The 12,688-nt window shown below is 52.9% G+C and overlaps 1 protein-coding gene across 1 annotated transcript in view; it reads left to right on the forward strand.

Annotated features, from left to right (window-relative positions):
• The first annotated feature begins 5,295 nt into the window (after positions 1–5,295).
• TPCN1 (two pore segment channel 1) overlaps positions 5,296–12,688 on the forward strand; it is a 59,197-nt gene continuing 51,804 nt past the window's right edge. The window contains exon 1 of the mRNA XM_068161770.1: positions 5,296–5,470. Within this exon, the coding sequence (XP_068017871.1) occupies positions 5,359–5,470 (112 nt within the window). The 5' untranslated portion in view covers positions 5,296–5,358. The remainder of the gene's footprint in view (positions 5,471–12,688) is intronic.

Here is a 12,688-nt window from a genome sequence, read left to right on the forward strand (position 1 = left end):
TGGGTCACTTAGTGTTTGCACCCCATGTCACTGCTCCCCTGAGACAGGAGGCTGCAGTGACAAGCTTCTGAGGTGAGGGAGAGCAGGAGTCACTGGGAGTTTAACTTCCTCCCACATAAAGGGAAAGGTTCTCTCAAGTTCACCCAAGGACAGACTGAGCCGGGTTAAGGGCCTTGCTCTGCCCCCAGAAGTGCTTTTGCTGCCACCTGGAGCGGCAGCAGGGTTGTGCTGTGACCATCTCCAGCACACCAAGCAAGGGCACTGAACTGGGAAGGCCAGCCAGGAGCCTGCACTGCTGCTCTAGTCCTGTTGGCAAGAAAGGATATTCCTTGCCTCTTGCGTGGCAGCAGAGCTCCACCTGAAATGGTGAGATGTGTTGTCATGCCACTGCTCTGATGTCTGCTCTCTGTGACAGCCAGCCCTGGCAGGCTTGCTCCTTGGTAGGCTTGGGCCTTGGTGCAAGTGCTCTCAGAGCCAATGCTTGTCATCAGCTGAGCCCCAGGGGGGAGCAAGCAGCCTTGCTGGGAGGAAAGAATGGTGGGCACAGGATGGATGTTGTGCTTATTTCTTGGCCTTCTTGCCCTCTTCCTTTTGCTTTGCCTTCAATGTGAGGAGGGTCTGCAGCAAGCAGCTTTTCTGGATGCAGGTGACAGCACAGCACAGGTCATGGCTGTTTCCTTCGTGTCCTGATTGTTCTTCTGCCACACTCAGTACTGCTCCTCAGTCCAGGACCAGCAGGTAAGCACAGTGTGTTTCTCCCTTGGGGCCAAGCCCTTTCCTTAGTGCAAGCAGCATGAAGTGCTTGGCAAGACAGCAGCTACCAGTTGCTGCAGGCTTGAGGGCCATCAGCAGGTTGTCCCTGCATACCCCTATGGAGGCATCCTCTTAGCTGTCCCAAATCTGGGTACAGTTGCCTCTGGCTGCTGAACTGAGCCTTCCCAAAGGGGCTAAAAAAAGAGAGAGAAAATGTGCCTGAAGGGGACTTCTGAAGAGGTGCCAGGTCCAAATACCAGCTCCTTTGAAGCTTCCCTGCATTGCAGACAGCCCCCATCCACCAGTGGAGACTCTGATTAAGGCATGCAGAGGTTAGATCCTGCTTTGCCACTGCTCTGAAGGAAAGGCCACATCTGTGTGGTTTGGATGGGGCTGAGCCTGAGCTGAGTGCTTTGCTGAGAACCAGGTTCTATCACTGGTGCTGTAACACACTGTGAACTCAGGGGAGTGTGGGAAGAGCCAGGTTGTCTCTACCTTCAGAAGGGACAGGCAGTTTTGGTGGCACTCAGCAGTGGTTTTATTCCTTGCCCAGTGTTTGAGTGAGCCAGACAGAAGAGGAGGGTTCAGAGAGCCAGCAGTTCTGGGGCTTGGGCACCCTGGCAAATAGGGAGCAGGAACAACCTGAGATATTAATAGCTTGAGAAGCTGAGGATCCTCATGATGAGCACCAAGCATTCAGGCTCCTGACTGCCCTTTGCATTGCAGCACTCCAGCAGCTTCTCTCCAGCTGGGTAAAAACTGTAGGGCCATGAAAGCAATTAAGGCCTTCTTGGAGGAGGTGTTGGGGGATGCTGACAGCCTGTGCAGCTTAATTTGGGTATTGACACAGTGAGATGCCAGCTGTTAAGCCTGCGGGTCTCTGGGGGCTTGGAGAGAAACCGAAGTGTGATTTGGACACTAGATGGAGACAAGAGGGTTAAGGATTGAGAGGAAAGCAGAGCCCTGTTCCCTAGCAGCAGGTGGCTGAGTCAGATCCAGTGAGGTGACTCATCAGCAAACTGGAGTAACTGCCCCAAAATCTAAGCTGCAGGGACCCACAGTGCAGTACTGGAGTGCTGGAGAGCTGAAGCTTTTCAAAATGAAGAGAGATTTTAATCTGGCAAGTTGTCAGGGGTTGGTATGGTCAGGGTGACCAGGTTACCCCCACTGCTGTGTTCAGGCTCCAAGGAATCAAGAGAAACTAGAGGCCATTGCCTCAGCCATGCTATTTCCTGTCCCACACTGACCCAAGGTGTCACAGAGGGCTTCCAGGCTGTAAGGAGGACAGACTTGGCTCTTCCTTGCTATTTAAACCACAAGGACAATGTTGGTTAATATATAGCTTTGGGTATAAATGGGTTGCTTGGATTCCATGCTGCTTTTGTCATGTGTGTTTGATGCTTTACCACTGCCCTGTCCTCCTGTTCTAACAGAGCTGTGCAGCCCAGCACAAGAGTAAAGGTGCTCCACTGCTGCTGTGGGCTGGCCTGCCCATAGGAGCCCAGGGCTTGTGTGGAGCAAACATTGAGTGTGAATAAAATGAGGTGAGGGAAATGTTCAGTTGTTTTCTAGCTCCAGATTTGCCCTGTCCCCTGTCATGACTCAGGTGAGAGCTGTAGATACTGAGCCTGGCTCACAGCTAGGACTCCTACCTGCTGCTGCTCTTATTCCTCATTTTTCTGTCTGCTCATCACTGGGATAAACCACACCCTGCATCTTTGGCTCAACCCTGAGTCCTCTTCTTCTGCCTCTCAGCAAAAAGTACCAACCAATCTGGGGACTGCTTAGCTTCCAAAATTAGCTGTGCCCAGCCCTGGGTGCTACAAATGACTGTAAAAGATGGCTTTATGTGCAAGCACTAAGAAGTTTGCTTACCTCATACCAGCTCCCTTGTTTCTCAACACTTACCTCACCCTATCCCTGGCAGCTTCACTGCCCTGCATGTTGGCTCATGTGCAGCCTCCCCAGACTGGCACAGCTTTGCAGAGGGGGTTTCAGAGCTGATTCAGTGGCTGGGGAGAAAAGGCAGTCCTGTGAGTGAGCTGCTTGCATGGTGGTTGCAACTGTGTGGTTACAGGGCTGCTTTCCATTGAAATCAGCAGAGCATTGTGATGGACTCTGAAAGACAGCATCTGCACCCTGCCAGGAGCTGGCAGGAGCCAAGTAATTGCCCAAAGCAGACAGCAGCCTGACCTAATGGCACTGGGACAGTTTTAATCTCCTCCTGCAGTACCCTTCTGAGAACTAGTACTGATTCCCAGTGATCCAATACTTGTATTGACTTGTGTCCTTAGGTGCTGAGAGTCTTGTCTGTAGCTAGTTCAGGGAAGTCCTCAGCTCTCATTTGTGATATTTTGCTGTTTCCAGCTGGGTCTGTAGGCTGCAGGTTTTCTGAGACATTTGGCCAGCTCTTGGAAGCTGTTTTTGAGCTCTCTCATCACGTTGTCCTCCTTGTAAATCCAGCCCTGGATGGTAACACAAAGAAGAAATACTACTGGGAAATGGAGGGCATAGTGAGGCAGCTGGTGGGTAGAAGAAAAGCTTGTTTGCAGAGGTGTTGGTCACTTAAGACAACCTGGACACCTCTGCTCTGGGAGCAAGGGCGATCCTCCAACTGGACAGAGCTACCCATTCATAACATGGGCAGGACTGCTGCTGGTAGCAAAATCTGTCAGGCCCTCTGAACAGAGCCTGGTGGTTTTTTCAGGCTGGACTGGGCTCACAGGGGCTGTCCTGGGGCCTCTGCTCAGCAGGCTGCCTGCCAGAGAAAGGCTCAGCCCGGACCAGGGGTACAGGTTAACTCGCTGTACACTGGAGCGCTCACGTTTAGCGTGGCAATCTTCACTTCATCACAGATGGATGTCCTCCTGCCATCTCAGGAGTCAGTGTTTCACTGCTGGGGCCCTTGACCCTTCACAGCTCCTGCTGTACCTCCTGCCCCTTGAGCCGGGCTGCCCTTCCTCAGGGCCCTTCTTTTCCCCTCAGCCTTCGGGCTTGACCCAGCTTGTTGGGGCCTGGGAAAAGAGCTACGGTCTTTTCGGGGCGAGGCCCAACCCAGGAAAGCGGTGCCGGGTGTGCTGCGCTTGGCTCAGAGCTGCTGCCCTCCGCCCGCGTCCTGCCGTTGCTAGGCTGCTGCGGCGCTCGCCTCTGACCCCGCGGAGGGGGTCCCGCCACAGCCAATGGCAGCCCGCGCTCTGGTCCCCGGGAGCCTGCCCACCGCCGTCTAGAACCAATCAGCGTCTCCGTCTGGTGGGAGAGGCAGCACAATTGGCCAACGAGGAGGCCAAGTGCAGGAGGGAGAAGGAGGAGGGGGCGGGAATAATGCCGCTCCTCTCTGAGGGGTAGCGGGCCGGGGGTGGGCGGGGCAGAGCTGGCGCTGAGCGCGGACTGGCGGGCGGGGGAGAGACTCGGCCTCTCCGGGAGAGGCCCGCGCCGCGGCGGCCAATCAGCGGCGGAGGGGAGGGGTCACGCGCGCCGGGCGCTGAGGAGCGGTGGCGCAGCGGCCGCGGGCGCCGGGTCGGCGGGGTCGGGCCGGGCCGGGGGTCGGAGTGGGAGGGTCCTGCGGGTCGCGGATGTGAGGGGCTGCCGGGGGCGAGAGGCACCTGCGAACACTCCGAAAGGGCCGCGGAAGCTGGAGAGGAGGGGGATGGCGGGGCTGGTTTGCGCGGGCCGGGGGCGGCGGGACTGGGGGAAGTCCGGGAAGGGATCCGGGGCCCACACAGCGCGGTGACAGCCCCGTCTCGGTGTCCGTCTCTACTAGGCCGCGGGACGAGCCCAGCCGCAGCCGCTCTGTTTGCTGCCCAGTGGTGAGGGTCCGCCGCGAAGGCTGAAGTCCCGGCCCTCGGTGCGCCCCGGCGGGTCTGTGCGGCTCGACTGCCCCGGGCCCGGTGCTCGGCAGCGGCACGCTCAGCCCGTGGCTGGGGGACATGCGGCCTCCGCCGTGACTTCTGCCTGCCCTCGCCGCGGCCTGCGCAGAGGGAGACGGGGAGAGTGACAGCTGCGTGGCGGCGCCGGGCGCGGAGCGTCCGCGGAGCGCTGCCCGCGGCCTGCGCGGCTGTTCTGTTCCTCCCCCTTTCAAAGAAATCGGTGACTTTGAGGCAGTGACCTCACCCCGTCCCAGAGCCGACAGGAGCTCCGCGCGGGCCTCTTCTTCTCTTGCCCTACCTGACACCGCGGCGTTTTGGCATGGCAGGGGAGCGAGCCCGCTGGGACCGTGGCACTTAGCAGCATGCCGGCTCCGGATGCGTCACACACGCCTGCGTCTTGTGCTGTGTGGTCAGGAGTTTGTCAAGAAGCACTTTTGCTCCTCTGATGTACTGGGAGCTGGGCACTGACTGGAAGAAGCGGCCCAGGCCCTGACTTTGTGACTTTAGTTTCTGCATAAATAACTGCTGTGGAGTCCAGGCTCTTGCGCTGTGCTTCGGGAGCGAGCAACTCCACCCCGTTCCGAACTGGGGGCTCTAGGGATGGGTGCCCGCACCTCCGCGTTGCTCTGTCTGGAAGACACTCCTGATGGAAGACTTTCTGGGGAGAGCTTTTGACATAAGCGTTTCACAAGTGGAACTGACAAAAAGCGTTGTTTGAAGTTCTCAGAGCAGGGGCAGGATGGCTGTGAGCATGGATGATGACGTTCCTCTCATCCTCACCCTGGAGGACGGTGGAAGCGGCGCCTCAGCCCCTCTAGCTGACCTGGATCGGGAGGAGCTGCCTAATGAAAGTAAGATCACTTTGTCCTTGTTTCCTGCCCGCTCCGGTGGCCTCGCTTGTTTCTCTCTTTATGGTGGCTGCTCTATCTTGTGCTTGCCAGGACGTGAAACTCTCAGAGCTGTCATCCAGCGTCCCGGTGGCTGCCTGAGAAAATCAGATCAGGAAGTTGCTTATTGTGTGCCTCGTTTACTCACAGTGTCACACTGAGGGGGCGGAGGGGCACCGGATCGACGGGTCCTACCAACGCTGTTTCTAGCACGGGTAGTTTGTGGTTTCCATGCAATAAGCTGTGACCTCATTGTCCTCAAAGCTCCTTCCCTGCACACTGGGCCAGGGCTCCTTCTCTTGGCACCGGTCTGCTGTGCTGTGCCACTGGCCCGAGCTGTTTGGTGCAGCAGCTGCAGTTATGTCGTTTAGCATTTCCCTAGCACCCTAAAGCTTCTGTCGTTTGCAAGTGGTGTTTTCCCTGTTTCTGCTTTACATCCTCAGTTCTCAATAAGGAAAGTAACAGGCATTGATAAATCCTTTTAACATCTTTAGTGTGCTCTTACCAAACAACCTGGAGTACTTTTAGCCCATGTATATTCAGTGTATACAGTGCAGACAGTATATCCTGTCAGCCCCAGGTATTTGGTGCGACAGAGCCAGCCTGGGATTGTTGGGAGGGTGAAAACAAAAGCCACCCCTTCTACTCAGAAGTATTGCTTACTCCTCAGTGCCTCTCAGGCAATATATCCATCACCCTACCCTAGATTAGATGGGGCCAGCAGATGCTCAGCAAGTGTCTGGTTAATGTTATACCTCACTGAATGTGCTGGAGGAGTTTTGTTCAGCACATCCCTTTGACTTCCAGCTGACATTGCAGGCATACACACAGGTCGTGTGATCCTGCTCAAGCCCTCACTGCCACAAGCTTAACCTTTGTATCAAGTAAATCATTGCCTGGCATCCCTTTATTCCACCCCCCCTACATTGCACCTCTATTCCCTACTGCCTCTGTGACTCTGATTTGATTTCCCCCATGCAATCTCGTGGGTTCCTCTAATTTTCTTCTCTCGACTTTCTGAGCCAGTAGATAGTTTCTGCCCATCAAAATTCCTCCTCCTCCCTCCTCCTCTCCCACCCCTGCAAGACACATCCCTGACTAAACTGCCCACTTGACTTTCTCTAAGCTCTACTGCATCAGTCTTCCATCAAATCTGCTGTGTAGTGTCTTCATCTCCTAAAGTTTAGCTCTCTATTTTGAAGCTAAGTGGAAAAGAGGATGCTCCTTCTGCCCACTGGTGTATTTAGAGGCTTTCTTGGGACTAATTTTAATCAATCTGCTCTCCTCTTTCTCTTCCCCCCTGCCTCCCATCCCTTTAAAGAAGCAGCTGTGTGAGCTTTACCAGGTGCTTAAAGCCAGCACAGCAGTGTTAAAGCACAGGCATGAGCATGGGTGTATTAATAAGTGAAAATATTCCACAGTCTTGATTCCCTTGAAATACAGGGGAACTGTTTAGGGACCAATTTTGTGCTTCTTAAAAGATCACTGTGTGGTTTGGGGCGGGGGGGGGGGGGGGGATTCATTTCCTGGCATGCTCCAACTGAAGTGTCTCTTGGTATTGAGGCACTGGTATTTTGCTCCCTGTGCTAATCACTGGTAAAGTTGGATTTGCTGAAGGAGAAAAATAAATAGAAAGCTTATGCCATGCCAGTGATAGTGGGTGATACAAAGCCTTTTGAAGCTGGTGGGTTGGGGTGGAGGATGAGAAGAGGAAGGCTGGAATGAACAACATGAAAGGCACATTTATCTCTGAGAAGCGGGAAGCTTAAATTAGCAGAGAGCAGGGGAAGGCAGAGTAAGCTTGTTTGAGAAACAGGGCATGTGGCCCAGCTTGCCTCCCTGCCTGCAAAGCAAATCCACTGTGAAATGCACAAAAGTTGTGCCTCCTGGAGGCTCTGAGGAATCCAAATGTTCCCCCTCTGCTCTGCTTCCCCATCTCTGCTCAGGACTGAAATGGCATTAACAGAGCTGTGCCATTCTGTGGCTTTCCTCAGAAAGTTCACAGATTCAGAGAATGATGATCTTTAAGGTCCCTACCAGCCCCAAACCAGCTTTCAACCCCCCACTGCCATGGGTGGGGACACCTTCCACTAGCCCAGGTTGCACAAGGCCTCATCCAGCCTGGCCTTGAACACCTCCAGGGAGGAGACAGCCACAACCTCCCTGGCCAACCTGTTCCAGTGTCTCACCAGCCTCACTGGAAAGAATTTCTTTCTAATCTCCAGTCTAAGTCTGCCCTCCTCAAGCTTCAATCAATTCCCCCTCATCCTGTCACTGCAAGCCCTTGTAAAAAGCCCCTTCCCCAGCTTTCCTGGTGCCCCCTTCAGGTACTTACACAATCTTTCCCCCTGAAAAAGGTAAGAAGTCCTTTACAGGAGAGGGACAGGGGCAGGGAAGTCAGGAGGTTATTTCCTTCTGGTTTTGTCTTCCTTATGCCTCAGCCCTCAGAACATTCCTGCAGAACTTGGAGCAACATCTCACTTGTTACCATGCCAGACCACTGGCTGAGGGATTTAGTGGCAGCTTAAAGCAAAACTTTTTAGGTGTGCCCCCAGCTAGCACTGTTTGCAGTGAAGGGCTCATCATCCTTTTCCCAGGTGACACCAAGAGAGAGGCAAAGTGCCTGAAACCACCCTTGTGTTCAGTCACATGTCTAAGGCTAATGATGAAGTTTTGTGCTGCTCTATCAATGAACCTCTCTGAGTTTTAATCTCTTATTGCAACCTGACACAACCACCTCACTAAAGGCTGTGGCTCTGTGTGGTTTCAGGATGTTAACTCTCAGAGCTTGGGGGTTTGTTGTGCTGGGGTTGGGTTTTTTTTGTAAGAAGAGCTTGATTTGGGATCCAGTTGGTTACATTCAGGCCCTTGGACAAATGAAATTGTGCAGATTGGGACTTTTGGGGTTGAAATAAGTGCTGTTACTGGGTTGAAATAAGTAGTCAGATGTGAAGAAGAAAGGACTCAAGAGCAGGCTATCCCTTTCCTAACCTGGCAGAAGATTCCTCCCCTGGGTGAGTGAATGTCTTGGGGCTGGAATCAAAGCAAAGCTAAATGAGAAAACTGGGTGGAAAATTACATTCTTAAAGAAAATGTCCAGCTGCAAAAATTAATCTCCCTAATCATACAGCTCTTAAGCACTTAATGGGAGAAAAGACTTGCATGGGGAGGAAGATTAAACCACAGCCTTCTGTGGCTTGTGCTGGGGTCCACGGCTTCCAGGGAGTTCCCCTTCGCTGCTGCAGCAGCAAAAGGTCAGAAGCCTGCAGGGATTTCAGGCCACAGCCAGCAAAATGTGGTCCCTGTGGTATCAGTGGTTTTCTGGCAGCAAATTCGAGGGCTGTGGTGCTGGGTGGTTTTTGTTTCGAGCTCCCACAGCTGAAGGAGAGAGAGAGAAGCATTTTCATTACCTCAGTCCACGCTAATTACCGTGATGCTGCCCTTCCCTAGTACACATTCTTTTATCTGAGAATCTCTGTGTGCTGTGCACACTCTCATTAAGCTCCCCAGCACCTCTCTGAGGTGAATGACTAATCTGGACTGAATCCCTGCAGAAGGCAAAGCATGGGGATGCAATCCTTGCTTGACCTCTCCCCAAATCATGCACTGAAAAAGAAGCAGCCAGAGCTTAGTGATTTCCTGTCCCTCACCCAAACTCCTGAGTTCTCAAAACATCTCCCAGTCTGAAGTATGTTTTCCATACACAAAGGCAGTATGGATAGCCTTGAAACTCTAGGACAGTGTCTCTCCTTGAGCTGATGGGAGCTGTAAGCAATAAATGAGTGCACATTGATTTATCCTGTATTAGATCAGATACAAGATTCTCCTTTGCCTCCTGCATGGAAATTGCTGTAGCCTCAAGTGGAGTTTCAGTGTGTTCAGAGCAGAAAGTACAGCTCAAAGTGTTGTACTGGGAACAATGTGATATTGTCTGTCTGTTTCTCCCACACAATGGATTATGGCAAGTGGAAGAAGTCATCTTTAAACCCTGTTTTTTTTTTGACAAGAAAGCAACTGCATCTGCTATTGAGGCAACAATGAACTACTGCATGTGGGGAGGGGGCTGGGGGGGAGCACCCACACCAGCCATGTGCAATGCTTTCTAGCAGGGCTGGTGGGGAATGAGAAGTTAGAACTTGGAATGTTGAGGTTTCACCTGAGCCTTTGCAATCTCAGCTTCTGCTGCCTAAAAGAGTATGCTGTTGAGGAAACTAGAGCCAGCCTGGCATCCTGGGTAGGAAGAGAGTGTTTGTGCCCTACTGTGGAAGGTCAGGGGGGGCCAGAGTGTGTGAGCAGGGCTGGAGCACCTCCCCTGTGGGAACAGGCTGAGAGTTGGAGCTGTTCAGCCTGGAAAAGAAAAGGCTCCAGGGAGACCTTAGAGCAGCTTTCCAGTACCTGAAGGGGGCTACAAGAAAGCTGGGCAGGGACTTTTTACAGGGGCTTGCAGGGATAGGGTGAGTGGCAATGGGTTGAAGTTTGAGGAGGGCAGATTCAGGCTGGAGATTAGGAAGAAATTCTTTCTGGTGAGGGTGGGGAGACACTGGAACAGGTTGGCCAGGAGGTTGTGAATGTCCCCTCCCTGGAGGTGTTCAAGGTCGAGCTGGACACAGCCCTGAGCAACCTGGGCTAGTGGGAGGTGTCCCTGCCCGTGGCAGGGGGTTTGGAACTAGATGATCTTTAAGGTCCCTTCCAGCCCCAACCCCAACCATTCTGTGAATCTGAATCTATGCAGAAAATGGCATTGCACTGTTGGTGGAGGGGCTGCCCAAGGTGTGCTTAGTGAGGAATGTGGCTGTGGGTAAGGCAAGCAGTGGCTGTGGAATGTGCCTTTGGCCATGGAAAGCAGTGACAGCCTCTGAGAGTGCTGGCTGTGCCTATAAAGCTGTGTGGTGTGTGCTGTTCTCCAGACCCTTCACCAGCTTCATTACCTTTCTTTGGATACACTCCAGCACCTCAATGTCCTGGTGGTGAGGGGCCCAAAACTGCACCCAGTACTCGAGGGGTGGCCTCACCAGTGCAGAGTACAGGGGAGGGAAACTGCTGTGTGTGTGGTCCACAGCTTCTGCTCAGCTACCTCTCTGCTTGAAACACCTCCATTGCCTTCTTCCCACTGCTGCTTCCTGTGGTGCCATGTGTGAGGTGAAAAGATTTGCAATGGTAAAACAAGTGTCCATTTTCTGGTAGGCTGAGGGAACATTTAAACTTGGGAGTAAAGCCCTGACCTCTGGGGCAATGCTGGGAGCACACCAACTCTCAGTAGCTGTGCTTCTAGAGGAGCCATTTTAGTTCCTTTGATGGAAAACAGGTGTTTTGAATCACAGAATGGTAGGAAAGGGCCTCTGGGGATCATCTAGCCCAACCCTCCCTTCTAAAGCAGGGGCACCCACAGCAGCTTGCCCAGGATCACAGTGTCCAGGGGGGTTTGGAATCTCCTCCAGAGAAGGAAACTCCACAATCTCTTTGGGCAGCCTGGTCTGGGACTCCAGCACCCTCACAGCAAAGAAGCTTTGCCTCATGTTAAGGCAGAGCTTCCTGTGTTGCAGTCTGTGCCCATTGCCCCATGTCTTGTCACTGGAGACCACTGAAGAGTCTGGCCCCAGCCTCTTGCCCCCCATAGATCCTATTACTCAGATCCCCTCTCAGGCTGCTCTCCTCTAGGCTCAACAGCCCAGGGCTCTCAGCCTTTCCTCCTCACAGAGGTGCTCCAGGCCCCTCAGCATTTTTGTAGCCATCTAGTCGATAGAATAAATCCTTCAGTGCCTGTAGGTTTGATGCTGGTTTGGAAGCCAGGACGTTGAAGAAGGTTATTTGGACTTGGGCAGTCCTTGTGCAATGCTGTAGGTAATTAGTGTGAGGAAATAGAGGATGAGGGAACAAGCAAATGCTTGCAGTGGGCCTGCAGATCCTGAGAGCTCTGCCAGCCAGGCTCTTTTGGATTATCTGGTGGGTTTCTTGGATGCCACACAGGATATTTTCTCACATCAGGGCTCCTAGTTCTACCGATTTGCCTTTAATTAGTTCCAGTAGCAGTGCTTTGGCTGCCACGTGCAGAGGTGAGGCATGGCCATGGCACAGGACTGGGATCTCATTGTTTGGAAGCAGCCTGCTTCTGCTGTGGAAGCTGCTCCTCCTCGTACCTGGGGTAGGTTGGGTCACAGCACTGTGGCTGGCAGGTCTCCTCTGTAAAGCACAGATCCCACCTTTAGTGGGAGGGCACAGGTAGGCTTCATCCCTTTGGTGAGAAGAGGAGCTGCTCTGCATTGCTGTGCATGCTCTGGGTTTGTTGGCATGTTCCTGCTTAAAATGCCTGTGGAGGGGGGAATTGTATCTGAAGCACAAAGTGGTGGCTGGGTGCTGGATTGTTGTTTATCCCTCTGAAAGTCTCATTTCTCCAACCTAACAGCCTTGCATTTTGCAGCTTCTGCCAGTGCTCCTCTAATCCTTTCCTGGCCTAGATGCCTTGTAATGAACGTTTTAAGCGAGCAAAGTGAAGCAAAACTGCCTCCAAGATGAGTGAGGGGTGAAAATCTTGGAAAGGGAAATGAACACCCCAAACATAAGGAGATTATTGTTTTCTCCTTCAGTACAATTCGTTTCCCTGGGTGATGAGCTCTGGAAACTCAGAAGAAAGAGGTGAAGGCTGCTTTTTAGGAGGTGTTGGGGGAATCTTTCAATCTGATGCTAGAAAGAGTGGAAAATGTGTTTCTGCTCTTCAGCTCCAAATGCATCATCCTCAGGAATTTCATTTATCCTGAGGATTCAAGGGGAGGAGGGGGGGAGTTGAGGCAGGACCGAGGGCCTCAGCTGTGCTTAAACACTTGCTGTAACCACAGGGCAGAGCTGGTGCCTTTGATCGAAGAGAAGCAGCACCCTGTCGTCCAGGCCTCACAAAAGCATTTCCATTGAGACATTGTGGTTGTGACTCTCTAAATGCTCTGTCTCCAGCAGAAAGGAAGAAAGAAAAATAACACAAACCACCCAAAAAAAACCCCCAACCAACCCCAAACCCACAAGCACAGAAAAGTCCCAGGAGGTATTGCTGGGCTGCAGTTCTCCTGTGGAGGTTTGTTGGGGTTTGGTTTGTTGTTTTCTTTTTCCTCTCCCTGAGCCTGCCTTGTTTTCTTAGCCCGGCAGGAGATGGGTTTGCACAATGCAGACATTGTGTGTTTCACAGTGGGATGC

Source organism: Melanerpes formicivorus, unplaced genomic scaffold (genome assembly GCF_026170545.1).
Source record: "Melanerpes formicivorus ecotype bairdi unplaced genomic scaffold, bMelFor1.0.p_v2 SCAF_60, whole genome shotgun sequence".
In the NCBI taxonomy this organism is placed as follows: domain Eukaryota; kingdom Metazoa; phylum Chordata; class Aves; order Piciformes; family Picidae; genus Melanerpes; species Melanerpes formicivorus.